Here is a 14,608-nt window from a genome sequence, read left to right as displayed (position 1 = left end):
TACACTTGTTTCTTGCATATATTTCCATCTGCACCTGTTTTCCTTATACAGACACACGGAGAGGGTACAATTATCAAAGTGGTCAGTTATTTAGAGTTACGTTTTCTCACAATCAAAATGTTTTGCTATGATCTGATATGAAAGGCACCTCTACCCAACCCTGACATGCACATTTTAAAGGAACCCAAACCCTTTTTATAAGGTGATCGCCTCTAACATAGACAGCAGCAGAATGATGTAATGATCTGTTTACAATAGTTATCAAAAAGGGTCCCGGCACTCCAAGAGAACAAGGTAAAATAAAGATGCTCAAAAAATGTTTTGATGCTTCAAGAGTAATTTCTGTTTATGACAAGTTTATGTTTAAAGTGAGCGCTTGTTGACTTTCTTGAAGACATTCTCTGCATTATGATATCCATTGTTCCTGCTTTAGTCTCCAGACCATGTTTAGGAATCACAGAGGAGATTTTCTGTTCCAGAGCCTAAGGTTTGTAAATCTGGGGGTAAACCCATTTGTTTTAATCGGCTGATGGGGGGAAAAACAAAAGTTTTTTTGAAAACTGTTGCGTAACTACAGAAACTGTAGCTGAAGCTTTCTGAAAGCCTAGATAACAAAATATATAAAACAAAACAGTATTTTGGTATAAAAGAAGATGGGGTAAGGCTGCAGTGTCAGTTATACACACTGCAAAAAGCATCATCTCTTCACTGCATCGCAGAAAAAAAGAAGAAAGCCAATTTGGACTCTGCCCCTCTCTTCTACATTGTCTGTCACCCGAGCGTCCTTGTTTGCAGACTTTTTTGGATTCTTAAAATTACTCAATGATAACATGTACAGTAAATGAAATGTGCAAGTTTTTTGCTGAACTATCTGTACGTAAAGTCTTTCTCTGAGAAAGCAGCATGTGTTGCATCATCTCTTCTTTTTACAATCCAGTTTAGGAAAGAATTTCAGCTCCTGAAGGGTTCAGGGACCAGACCAGCAGCATCTATGCTAGTATATTACTTCTATGTGGTTTCTGAGTGTCTTGCACATATAAGCAAGGCCTCCCCCTGCCTGGATGTCAGGATAAGCTATCCCCAAATCTGTATATTCTATTTTTCACAGCAACAGGACCTTCACAGAAGCTAGATTTTGGACTTTGTGGTGATACCAAAGAGGATGCTAAAGAAACATATTTTTCATACCTCTTTTCCAGCTTTTTCTCAGCAAACATTCTCACAGCTTATTACTCTTACTTTTTCTGCAACATATGCATCAGGGCAATCTGGAGTTCTGCACGTTGCTTAAGGATCCCTGCCTAGAAGACTAAAGGGTTAAACCACTTACAGTGACTGGGGAAGAAGGGAGACCAGTTCCCTGTCCTTTACAGTCCATCGTCACATTAAATTTGTATGCAGAGATTTCTCAGGATTCTACCATCTGAGATTTTACACACTGCACATTTAAAAACAAGGATGCAAATAAATTACATGTGAAAACATCTGAGTTGACTGCTAAACTGTTAAATAATACAAGTTGAAGTGTACAATTCCTCATTATTAAATAGTGGGACATTAGTAGAAATCTTACCCAACCAGACTAAAAATACATAGTCGCTAAAATGTGGTCATTTCTTCTAGGGCTTGCCTTATTTAAGCCACACTACTTGAAGCTGCAGGGGTTTCACAAGTGACAGCAACAAAGAAGATGAAGTTACACAGAAAAGAAGTGGATGATCAACTGCACTGCAATCCAATTAGGGGGTAAGGTTGTATCATGCAGCCCACCAGGCTGTTCTTCCTCTGAGGCAGCATGTTTGTTTTGGCCTAACAGTCATTTTCTGACTAGAAAGCTTTAACAAAAGGCTTCATCAAATAACAGCGGGAGCTTGTTATTCAATATATGAATTCTCTCTACTCCAATACATGAAAATCATCTACATCTAGAATAAAATTTGAACAACTACCTACAAGTACAGCATTCCAAATGTAACATTACCCGCAAATATAAACTCAACATCTTAATTCAGAGCTTCTGTCCCTACAATCTACACAAATGTGCCACTTGAGTTAATTATTACACCTTAAGATGACCAAGTGTACCTTTTTTGGCTATAGATAGATAGATGTATATATCTACTAATTTTTACGCAACTTATTCAAGATTTAAAGATGCAATATGAGGCGAGAATTTAAATTTCACAAAATATTTAAAAAATAAAATTTGATAATTCGTTTTTAAAGCCTTCCCGTTTCCTTATTTGTTTGGGTTAAATGAGAAGCACATAAGTAATGCAGGAATCAGCACTGCCTAAGTTGGCTGCATTTGCAGGTTCAGATGTAAAAACAGATACAGCTTTGAGCCGTTTTTAATACTAGAGCAGTGCTATTGAAACACCAGTCCATTTTACAAGTGTATGTATAACTCGTAATAAAAATATATAAAATCCTTGATCTCAAGTTTGGACCTTTTTTAAAGGCTAAATTTGTAACGTAATGTACTTTATTTTCTAAGAATGTAGGAATACATTATTTATCAAGGCATCTACTGTATGTTCCAAAACAGATTAGATTCAGTGACTCTGACAAACTTGAGACACAAAGACGACATCTCTTTGTTGCTCTGCCCAAATCCTCTTGTTGCTTAGTGCACAGTTTCTTTTCCTTTCAGTGTCTGTGGTTGATTGACCGCAGCTGACAGGCTGCTTGTCAGCGTGACCTCCTGCCTATGGCACAATGCTGATGCATCTGTTTTATACAAGAGTTCACGGCTGTACAAAAACAGTATTCGGTATTTTATTATTACTCCAAAGATGAATGAGCATAGCAAATGTTTAATTTCACTTGGACTTTAGACAGTCTCAACTCACTCTTAGCCACGATAGGCTTCAGAAAACACTCGTTCAAACAAAAGATGAAACTTATCTGAGCAAACAGAAGTTTATTACAATTTGACCAAAGCAGATCAAATGAATTCATGCATTTGAGTCATTTTTGTACCACCTCTCTCCCTTCTCAGCTATTGCAGCTCTAAGAACAACCAATACAATACTATAATACTGTGTAGATTGGTAGAAAGAAAATCCATAAAAACTCAATAGTGCTTCTAGACTCAGTAGTACTCACTTCAAATGCACCAACTACCACAGACCTAAAGCAGAACACTGGAAAAATATCCAAATTAAACTACTACTACTGTAAAAATGTTTCCTGTTTGTAACTTCTATTCAAAAATTGTTCCTAGTAACAGTGCATCCTGAGTGCATTATTCAATAAGACCATTTAAACCGTTTCAACAGGCAGTATCATCACAGACAGCCTTGAGGAGCAAAGCAAAACTAAATTGAATTTTTTTTTAAAAGATGTCCTGTGACACACTACAGACGGAAGCCGATCTGACATTAAAATGGCCTTCAAAGGTCTCACAGCTCAGATGTGATACTTTATTGGTTACAGGGTTTCTTTCTTTGTACTGTAACAAAGCCTGCAACACTGCACCCATGGAAATAGGAATGCAATCTGGATTGTGGTCATTGTGTCACAATTAGATCAAAGAATGAGAGGGCTTCATGCAATTATGATGTATATTACCTGGAACTTGTTGCGTACAGTAGATGTTACAAAGCAGAAATAAAACATACAAAAGTTAGCTGGAAAGTTAGCATGAAAGAAATGTCTAACCAGGAGAAGTCAAACAACAATGTAATATTATGTGCACCTAGGAACTCCACTGTTCTACTGGGTCAGAATGCCTTTGGCGATCTGAAGGTGTGATGGGGCATATTATTAGTTTTCCCAGTTTAGGTTTTTGTGATTAGTTTCTCATTTAGTTGGATTTCATGTTTGGTTAACGTTGTGTTTTTGGCCCGAATAAAAGGCACACTTTTTGTTAAAATCAAGTTCCATTTCCATGTTTCGTTTGTCTGCATTTGGGTCCACTGCTGTCTACTCCACGGAGCATGATGGCTTGAGGTGTGTGGAAGTTTGCCCAACCAGTATGTTGGTATTTTGTGGACTTGGAGAATGTGCTGGAATGCATCCAAAATACTTGGTTCACATTTCTCAAAACAAGTTAAACTCATTCCTGAAGGGTGTTGGACTTCACCAGTTCTTTATCATCTGTTCAAGTGTTGCTCAAGTGTTCGAGCCATGTGGAGATCGTCAAGTACGGTGGTCTCAGGATTTTGTCTCTGCTTCTTGCAGATGACGTGGTTCTGTTAGTCTACCAAGCCATCACCTACGGCTTGCACTGGAGTGGTTGGCAGCAGAATAACAAGCAGCTGTGGTGAAAAATCTTCAAGTTTGAGACCCAGTTCAAGACTAAAGTAGAGGCAGTTCAGGCATCAGACGATGATGCCTCCTGGGCGCCTCATAGGTGAGGCGTATCTAACAGACTTAGCCCGTGGGACCAGAGCAGACCCAGGACATGCTGAAGAGATGTCCGTGAGGTCGCTTAGGAATGCCTCAGTGTCCACCGAGAAGAGGTGGAGATAACTGCAGAGAGGGAGGTCTGGGCATCTCTGGTTAGACTGCTGCCCCTGTGACCTGGACCACGGTAGGCAGCGGAAATTGGATGGTAGCTTGCCTTTTAATGTACAGAGTGTGAGTGCATTAGCAACTCAGATTGAGATTTGATGCACAGCCCTATTTCAAACGTTAAGAGTAATGTGTTGATCACAGCCAGTATTAAACAAAGCGACCATATCTGTGAATTAAAGTGACCATATCTTTAATGCATTTAAAAAGGATGCCTAGAAAGAAACTTTTATTTCCAGATGGTAACAAAAAAAGCCCTGCTTTCATGTGCATTTTCATGCATTTGATGGTTCACTGATATTGACTCTAAAAATTGGGGATACTGATGTGTCAGAAAGATTTATAAGTCCTATTGTTGAGAATCAGAGAATAAAACAGGAAAAGAAAAAAAAGAAGACAGGAAAAAGGCACTTGTGACTAATGATGACCTAAAAGCACTAAATAAGTTATACCATAACTACACTTTCAGGGGGGCTCAATGGATAAGTGCTACTGTTGTTGGTCTGACTACGAATACTGGTCCTTAGCAGACAAAAATTTAAAGGAAAAGAAAAAGAGAATCAGTTTGAATCAGAGGAATAAGAAGAACTGAAACTGGAGAAGATAAGCATTCAAAGAAGAGGAAGGACTTGAAAGGGCTGGATAAAGATAAAACAGCAAAGACTTAAAAACAAAAGAAGAACAGAAGATTTCTTTCACAAGGAATTTGAACAACAAAGGAGGAGAAGAGAAGAGCTTTCTGCTGTATCTTCTTTGGACAATTAAGAAGTTTAAGTACTTAAAACAAAAACCTTTTTTATAGTTGGACCTTTTTCACATAAGGTCTTAAACACTGTAGCTCTGAAGAATTGTATAAGATAATAACACTCAGCATATAAAAAAAAAAAAGACTGGTTGTTGGATTTAATGATACTGCTCAAATCCTTGGGTAGAGTAATGATATTTCATCTGTGTCTTTGATATTATTGAGGCACTGGATGTTTCAAATTTGGACCCAGAATATTTATCACTTCTTCATCCAACTCTGAAAATAACATTCCCTGGGAGGCAACGCTATATTTGCAGCATAAAACAAACAAAACGGTACCACAGTTTTATTTCAAAGAGAATGCTTTGTTAACTAGAGAGACTACGTTGTTCCTTGGAGTCCAGCCAGCAGGGAGCTTGGATGTGTGAGATGCAACAAGCTTCTAAGAGGTAGACATCAGTGGATTACTGTGTTCAAATCTTGTAAGTCTTGTACCATTTACCATTGACCAGCAAATTACTATCTATCTTAAATCAAAAACTGGGCAGCGCTTTTATATAGAAGGCAAGAGTAAAGCGCAGCACCTCTCTCATCCTGCTGTCGCTGAGTTATAAATTCTACATCAGGACTGGACACCAAAGGCTTGTGCCATCTCTACACAATAGAGTCTTCAACATATGTGAAAGACCAAGAAAAGTCAGACTAGACTGACCGCATGAGTGTTAACCCTTGGGCAGAGGAGGCATGGAGCCTGTCATCACAGAATTTTGAAGCCATTTCAGAAAAGTCAGATCAGTTTCAGATAAAAGGAAACTGCTCCCAGCTTCTCCTCCTTCACTCATCGCTGCGTGATTAAACTCCCACTGATACCACAGGGAGTCAGAGTGTTTTATAAAAATAAAAAAAAAGCTTCAAGAAATCTTTCCTTCATTTTAAATGTCTGTATTTCTGAGGCTAAACTGAGGATATACAAAGGTATTTTCTTGGCAGGATCTACTTTAGTATGTGGGGAAGAAAGGTGTTTTTGTCAGAATTAACAAGTGAAAATGTCAACAGACTTCTGTCTGCATCTGAAAAAAGAAAAATGTAAAACTGAATTTACATAGCGACATAGGAGAGAGTAATAGAAGCAATATTTTAAAAGCTATGATAAGTTTTGCTCTTGGTAGTGTTGAATAATTTAGGGTACTCGTTATAAATTAAAATAGTTTACAGCAAGAATAACTGGAGTAGCATTTTACCAGTGGAGACAGCTCCGAGTAAAGAAATCAATAATGATTTTAAATATGGTCAAGTCACACTGGTTTCTCATAAACTGGAATGCTTCCAGCTATTAATGCTAATGCAGTGGTTCAGTGTCAGAAAACGAAGCACTTGGAAATAACCCACAATAACCGGCGTCATTATTTTTACGTTTTGTCCAATAAAAATTTGCCAGTATTTAGACTTAATGGCAGTTACTTTACAATAATATGTGATAAGCATTTCACTACGTACCAAGGTGTTTTCTAAACCAATGTGCCACATTTAGAATCACCAGTTAACAAAAAAAGCCTGCCTTTGTATTGTGGGAGGACGCACCAAAGCCACAGAAAGGACCCAGCCAACCCGCGGACCTGAACAGTGGTAGCCACTGCACCACCAAATTCTCAGGACACACACTGGCTTTCATGTTTTGTTTACTACAGAGAAAACTTTCCGAACACTGTCACCTGGAGATGGAATTTTGAGTCAGATTTTGAACTTGTATAGCTTAGAACAAACACGCACACACAGTGTATATATATATATATATACACATTACCAGTCAAAAGTTTGGACCTTCTCATTTAATGTTTTTTCTTTATTTTTGCTACTTTCTACATTGTAGCTATATACTGAAGACATCGGATAACATAAAGCAAAATCTCTGGAATTATGTAGCAAAGAAAAAATTGGATGAATAACTCTAAATATGTCTTGCATTTTAGATTCCTCAAAGTAGCCACCCTTTGCTTTGTGCAATTTATTGCTTTCTAAATGGGTTTGGGACCATCAGGTGTGTTGTGCAGAAGTCAGGTTGATACACAGCTGGCAGCCCTATTTAACAACTGTTAGAATTCATATTATGGCAAAAACCAATCCGCTAAGTAAAGAGAAACGACTTTAAGCACTGAAAGTCAAGGAAATCTCACATTAACAGCACCTCGGATCAGAGCCCAAATAGATGCCACACAGAGTTCCAGTTCAGACACATCTCTACATCAACTGTTCAGGAGACTGCGTGCATGGTCCCCGCCGTGCATGGAGGAGGTGATCAACAAGTGCTCAACATCTGTGGGAACTCCAAGACTGTTGGAAAACCATTTCAGGTGACTACCTCATGAAGCTCATTAAGAGAATACCAATAGTGTGCAACAAAGGAAATCTCAAAGGGGGGCTATTTTGAAGAATCTAAAATACTAAACATGTTTTGATTTATTTTCACATTTTGTTTACTACAGGTTTTTCCAACTTTAACAGCTAGCATATATTCTTTCTTGCTGAAAGAATAACAAAAATCACTGATGACTCGCTTTTAAATGAGAGCAGGTACACGGCTTCTGCACAAAGACGTAAACACAAAGCGCAGACCCGCAGATCAGAATCAGTGAGATGTCGCCTTTCTCACCCGACGGCACGGACACGGTCGGGGCTGAAAGCCGACAGCTCGCTGATTCTGATGTTTCGGCGGGTCCGCACTTTGTGTTCACACCCTTTTTGCGCTGATTCTAAATCTGTTAGTTTTATCTCTCTCCAAACAATATTGACCGAACGAGCAGCAAACGAAGATCCAAACTACACTTCACATAAACATCGTCATGGACTCCCTCTGACTTTTGCTGTTTTGCTTCCACCAATTAAATCACACTTCATGCACAGCTCTCTCTCTCTCTCTCTCTCTCTCTCTCTGTACTTCAAGAACAGTTTCCCGTCTATCCCCGAAATCTGTTTTCTGCATTATTCGCTTGCTTGTTACGCATAAGACTACAGTTATTTACAGCGCTGTCGGCCGATGTTTTTTTTTTTTTTTCCTTTTACTTACTTCCGAAAAGAAAACCTAACTTCTGCCGTTCAATACTGAACAAATTTAAACTTTTTAAAATTGTACAAAATGCAAAACGCTTAGTCGTGTCTCTGATAAAACCGCTGTAACTTCAGAGGTAATGTTCATAAGTTGATTAATGGTTTTCTTTCGTTTGTGATCTACTGCAGAATATTTTTGTAAAACCCCAGGCCAGGAAAATCACCTTCATGTTTTTCTGTGTTTTATCTTCAGCTACTTTGACACAAAAGCATCTGCTGTGATGCTCACACCTTTGATAAAGTCTGGAAAGTGTCAGCTTCCTTTTTATAGATACAAAAATATGTAAATGTATTGATCTGAATTATAATATTTCTGACTGTCTGAGGCAAAATTTCCCAGATTCAAATCGAATTGAATTGAATCGAATCGTGGATCGAATCAATTCTAGAAATCAGTGACGATACCCAGACCTACTAACGAGACAAAGGAAGCAAAACCAGACAGATTAGACATGGAGCTTCAAAGTAAAACAGGAAACATAACACAGAGACACAGACTTGACATGGGGATACAGCAGACATGGGAGACAGCAACTATGGATCACAGACAGAAAACCAGAAGACAAACAAACAAAACCCACACAGAGAACCTACAATTAAAATAATCCAATAACCCGTAAGACAAAGAAATCTAGAATATAAAGAAACAAACAAAATCAAAGAACCAAAAACACGAAACACTGGGTCGACGACCCAGGCACCTTAACAGGTGACTTACTAAAGCAAAAGCTTGACAATGTTAAAGCAAAGCTGTTTAAAGGACACCCATTGTAGAGTTAATGACAGCTGGTTCCACTCTGATTTAAACAAAAAAGTAACAGCAGGAGACTTTACATTTGCAGCTGCACAGATACTAAAATATACCATCGACAGTTAAGTAAAATAAAAGTTACTTCAACACTGTGCAAACTGGAGTAAATGCCAGACAACTTTGTTTTTCAAAAGAATAAATAAATTGCCTCCTTTTTCCACACAGACAATTAAAGGAGAACAAAAGCCAGCGAGTGACAGAGAAACAGAGTGAGGGGGACTGCAGAGATCAGACGGCCTGAGCAGGTGTTGAACAAAGAGACAGAACACAGACTGGAAAGCCACAAGAGCATGAAAGGTCCCCATGCACATACAACAAGGTAGCGACCCCTGCAGCACTGTGGACAAGCAGGCTGCAAGAGGCTGGAGCAAAAACTAAGTGGACAGTAAAGTCCATCAAAGCCTATTGCAACTACAACACAGATAAGACACTCAATGCACTCTGATTGTTTTAGCACATTTTTTTTCAATCCACATTTTCTTCTGCAATCCTACTGTGTTTTGAACTTTCACAATTTCGGTTGTAAATCTAAATCGAGAGCTAGAAAATTGAACAAAAAGGTATAATAAACAGACTTGGCTCATCTTGCTGAGGGTGCTTACCTTTGGTGCTGACAATCTTAGAAGTGAGCTCCAAAGTCTCTATGTCCTCAGATCCAATGTTCTCTAAGGTGATGGTCAACTGCTGCGTCTCTCCGTTGAACAGCTGGACAGACACGGAGCTAGACAGCTCTTCTTTGGACATGGGGTGAGGTGTGTAGGCTGACCTGTAGGTAGGTTCAGAGAAACACATGGCCATTATAACTAATCACAGATTAGGTGAATAGCCTTGAAATACAATCATATATGCATCATGTGGTATGTAGAAGTCTTGAGCCACCCCCCCATTTTATTCAAAAGAGAGTTTAAGGTGCTGCTTCTCAGGATAGATGAAGGTGTGTGTGTCTCCTCATATATTATGTTAGCCTAGCAGCTAGCCACGACATAGATAATTATTTCAACCTGTCCTATTTCACTAAGCTTTCAAACACTGCTGCTATTTAGCTTTACATCTTAATTTACAACCAAAGTTAAAGCAGTGCTCTATCTTGCTGGAAATGGTATATGATCTTTAGATGTCAAATTAACTAGCTAACTTACAGCCAACATCTGACCTTTCTAAACCTCATAAATCTTCATTTTCATGGAAGCCTGAACTTTAAACTTTATTGTAGCATGTCTGAGAACAACCATACCGATCATTTTATTGAAGCTGTAAGAGTAACTTGGAGCCTTTTCAGTGATGCTTCAGCATTCATTTGCACTGAATGAGCATCCATCCATTCTCTTCTGCGTATCCAATTCAGGGTCACGGGGGGGGGGCTGGAGCCTATTCCAGCTGCCTTAGGGCAGGAGGGGTACACCCTGGCTAACACAGGGACAGACAACTATTTGCAGTCGCATTCATACCTGTGGGCAATTTAGAATTATCACCTAACCCCACTAAATACATGTCTGTAGTGGGAGGAGGCCAAAGCACCTGGGGAGAACATGCAAACCCCACACAGAAAGACCCTGAGGCCAGATGGTGGGAACTGAACTCAGGACCGTCTTGCAGGCAACAACACTAACCCGCTCCTGCCACATTTGGACTCAGAAATATTATTTTTAATGACATGGGGCATGCCAGCAAAAGATTCAGTCTCCAAACTAGAATTTCAATGTTCTAAAATATTAAAACTACAAATTTTGAGTTAATGTTTAGAATTCAAATGGTATAAATGTGAAAAGTGGAGCCTTAGATACTGCCGTTTAGTGCTGTAGGCAAAAAAAGTCTGTGAGGCACCCTGTAGAGACTCTCAGAGCTTTGAAGTCAAAACTCAAGGTCTACCTGTGCATCCTGTGAGAACACCACACACTAGAGCCAAATATTACACTTCTGTTCGAGTAGACACACAAACTATATTCCAGCATTAGAGAATAAAAAGATTTTCCACATCAAAAGCTGATGAGTGCTGTACTTACACAGGCATGACCTAAATAGTGAATTTTAAAGCAGCTTTCCTGTCAGAATGATTTACAAAAGTCCAGACGGCGTGCATTACCTGCTATTTACTGGTAGAAATCTTACCACGTGACTTCTACTTTCATTTCTCAAATAACACACAATCTTGGGCTATAATGTGGTTCATGACCTGGGTTTAAAATAAGCTTTACACTGTTGATTTCTTTGAAGTGTTTCTGTTCTCACCACAGGATCCCAATATGCTTGCTATGATATAACTTTGGTTTGTAATTGGTATGACCTTAAGACCACTCAGCCACAAAGCGATCCCTTTTTCATAGCTATACTTGAACACAAACATTTCATGAAATAAACACAAATACTAACACAGGCAACTTTTACATAATGGTGTAAACCTGAAACCTGCACATATGCACTCGAGGGCAAACTGCATCACGTTGGCCAAAAACACACTACTCAAAATGTTAACTTTTCTTACTTTTGGGCGTAAAAACGATGAGTAGAGAGGAGTCCGTGAGTTGTAAAACAGTCGCACATTTGTCATTGTTTTGGCTCTGTACCTCAGCACAATGGATGTGCAATGAAACAATGACCATAAAGCTAAAGTGCTGACTTTAAGCTTTAAAGGTGTTTGAGGGTGTTCACATCAATCATGGGTGAACAAAGCAAGACTCTTTGCCCTTCCTATGTTTTTAATGGGAAAATGTTCTTGTCTGTTGACGCAGTCTAACACTTCAATTTACTTTACTAAAGATAAAAATGAGGCCAAAAGGCCAACGCTAGTAGAGAGAAACCACAAAGCATAACATGATTTTCAGTGGTTAAATAATTTACCAAGTAGTTATGAAATACTTTAGCCTTTTGCTGTGGGCATCAAAATGTTGTATTAAATATATGTAACCCAGTCTAGCTAATTTGGCTGCCAGCTAATGTAATTAGTGTTGAAGTGTTAGCTTTGTTAAACAGGTGTTGTGAACCACATATAAACCTTTCGTCACCCAATTTGGCAAAGCAAGGCTTACCCAGTGTTTACCCCTGGCCTACTGAGACCTGTGACATTATCAGCATAGCAACACAGTCAGATCTTTTCTACACTGACTGTTAGTGAACAATTAGTGTCATAGCAAAGACAGCGTGCAGAGAGTTCCTGACCGTGGCAGTGACGTCTGGAGCTGGAGGCGAGGAAGAGCGGGAATGACCTCCACTAAACAGCCGCTAGTCTTCACACCAGGCAGGCCATCCAGCAGGCAATCACTGGTTACACCAAACACTGACGTGTGGTAACCTGGGTTCAAATAGAAAATAGAATCTTTAGTGGATGAAATTACTGGAGTGGAATGATGAACCACTGACCTTTAAAAAGGAGTCTGACTCAAAAGTGTGTGCAAAAACACAAGCTAATCTTTCCAGCTAATTATTATGTGCAACAATCCAAGTAATGAAAAAATCTTTTCAGCCACACTGACCGTTGACAGTAATGTTCCCGGCTGTACGTGGGACGCCAACCAGAGTAACAGGGTACAGGCCAGACTCGGCAGGCAGAGACAGCGCTGCAGGCAGAGATTCAAATTCTACTCCAGAGGTCAGCAAACCCTGAATGCAACACACAAAAGGAGTAGGAATGACCAAGATGTAATGCAGAAATCACAATCGGCAAAAGCCACTGTGCCAAAACCAAGGAAAACTGACTGCAAAACCAGTCTCTCATCTTTTGGCCCAACACGGTTCCTCATTTGTTTTCCTTTTGAAAAAGCAGAGTGAGGTGCAGCAGATCAATTTTCCAACACCAATTCCGTGTGAAGTATCTCTCAAAACATTTCAAATGATCCATCATCTTAATCTATCCACGATGTCCTGAAGATTAAATTTCTGGCGGAATGAGATGGCCATTTCCATGGAAGAAAATCATTCTCTGCGGGAAATGACCATTTGAGCCATGTATGCCTGAGAGGTGAATGAAAATAAGTCCTACTGATGACAACACAGAAGGAAGGGGGATCAAAAAGGTTTCAAATTCAGCTGGCCAAATCCAGATATTATAGAGAGCAGCAGATTCTGTTCAAGTGTTTTTTATGCATTACAAAATCTTGCACTGGCCGTCCAAAGGGTAACTTTGAACCGTTAAATCAAAGTGTCTGAACTAAATTGAAATCAACTGTAAGATGTTGGTGATGTGAAGAATAGCTCAGATAATATTTCTGGTTTATTACACCTACAGCTAAGCCATAGATATCAAAATGATTATTTTGAAGTGTGACAGGTCAAAAAATAAATTATGATAAATTGCTGAAGGTAACGTTAACATTAAGACCTTATAAAAGGTGAAAATCTTGTAGAAATTAATTGGATCTTATATGTGAAAGAAAGAAATTGAAAAGTCCCAAAAAAAACATATTAAAAAAACAGACATTGAAAACAGACATTAAAAAAATTGAAAATCTCTCTCGCAAAACATCTCACTACTTTTAAAATTAGATCAATTCTGTCTCAGAATGATGCTGAGAAACCACTTCATGAATTCATCACTTCCGAACTGGTCCATTGTAATTCATTATGAGGCTGTTCTAAATCTCTCCACTCACTACAGTGGGAGTACCATCAAGGACTAGGAAGAGAGACCATATTTTCCCCACATTAGCTTCTCTCCACTGACCCAATTAAATCCAAAACTGAGTTTAAAATCCTTCTCCTCACATTCAAAGTCTTCAAAAACATCAGGCTCAATCAAATCTTAAAGACTTTTTAAGTATAGTATTCATATTGTCCAAAAACGCATATCACTTTCAGGCTGCAGGCTTACTTCTGGGTCCTAGAGGACAAGAAAGAAACAGTGGTGAACCAGTGACAGGGTCATGGGCAGGCAAGCCTCGCTGATGCACAGCGAAGGCTGATTGACCTCAGTGGTCCAATCTAACTGATGAGCTGCTGTAGCTGAAACTGCTGAAAAAGTTTGTTGACTCTGATAGAAAGGAGTCAGAATACACAGAGCATCAGAGTTTGTTGCACAGCTGCAGACCGGTCAGGGTGCCCATGCTGATCTCCATCCACCACCCAAACTGCCACGTACCATCTACCCAAGTATCGTTGCAGACCATTCACACCCTTTCATGGAAACTGATGACAGTGGTGTGTTTTTAGCAGGATAATGCGTCCTACCACAAAACAAAAACTGTTCATAAATCATCTGAGGAGCACAACAATGGGTTTTAGGCGTTGATCTCCAAATTCTCTGTGTCTCATTCCAATCCAGAATCTGTGGGATGTGCTGGACAAACAAGTCTGCTGCATGGTGCCCCCATCTCATAACTTGCAGGACTTAAAGGATCTAAAGTTAATATCTTGGTGTCAGATACCACATTACACCTTCAGCACTGCTTCAGGAGTCTAGCAGAGTCCTCAACAGGTCAGGGCTGTTTAGGCAG

At 39.3% G+C, this 14,608-nt stretch overlaps 1 protein-coding gene across 4 annotated transcripts in view; it reads right to left on the bottom strand.

Annotated features, from left to right (window-relative positions):
- The window catches only part of trappc9 (trafficking protein particle complex subunit 9), a 230,048-nt gene that overhangs the window by 164,581 nt on the left and 50,859 nt on the right, over positions 1 to 14,608 (bottom strand). For all 4 annotated transcript variants that reach the window (XM_085262049.1, XM_085262050.1, XM_085262047.1 and 1 more), the window contains 3 exons: positions 12,653 to 12,779; positions 12,339 to 12,471; positions 9,785 to 9,948 (listed from right to left, as the gene is read on the bottom strand). In XM_085262049.1, coding sequence (XP_085118175.1) covers positions 9,785 to 9,948; positions 12,339 to 12,471; positions 12,653 to 12,779 — 424 coding nt within the window. The remainder of the gene's footprint in view (positions 1 to 9,784; positions 9,949 to 12,338; positions 12,472 to 12,652; positions 12,780 to 14,608) is intronic.

Source organism: Mchenga conophoros, linkage group LG22 (genome assembly GCF_057382185.1).
Source record: "Mchenga conophoros isolate Kocher_MC1m ecotype Shallow Benthic linkage group LG22, M_conophoros_male_GT1.1, whole genome shotgun sequence".
NCBI lineage: Eukaryota > Metazoa > Chordata > Actinopteri > Cichliformes > Cichlidae > Mchenga > Mchenga conophoros.
This window is presented reverse-complemented; position numbering and strand designations above follow the sequence as displayed.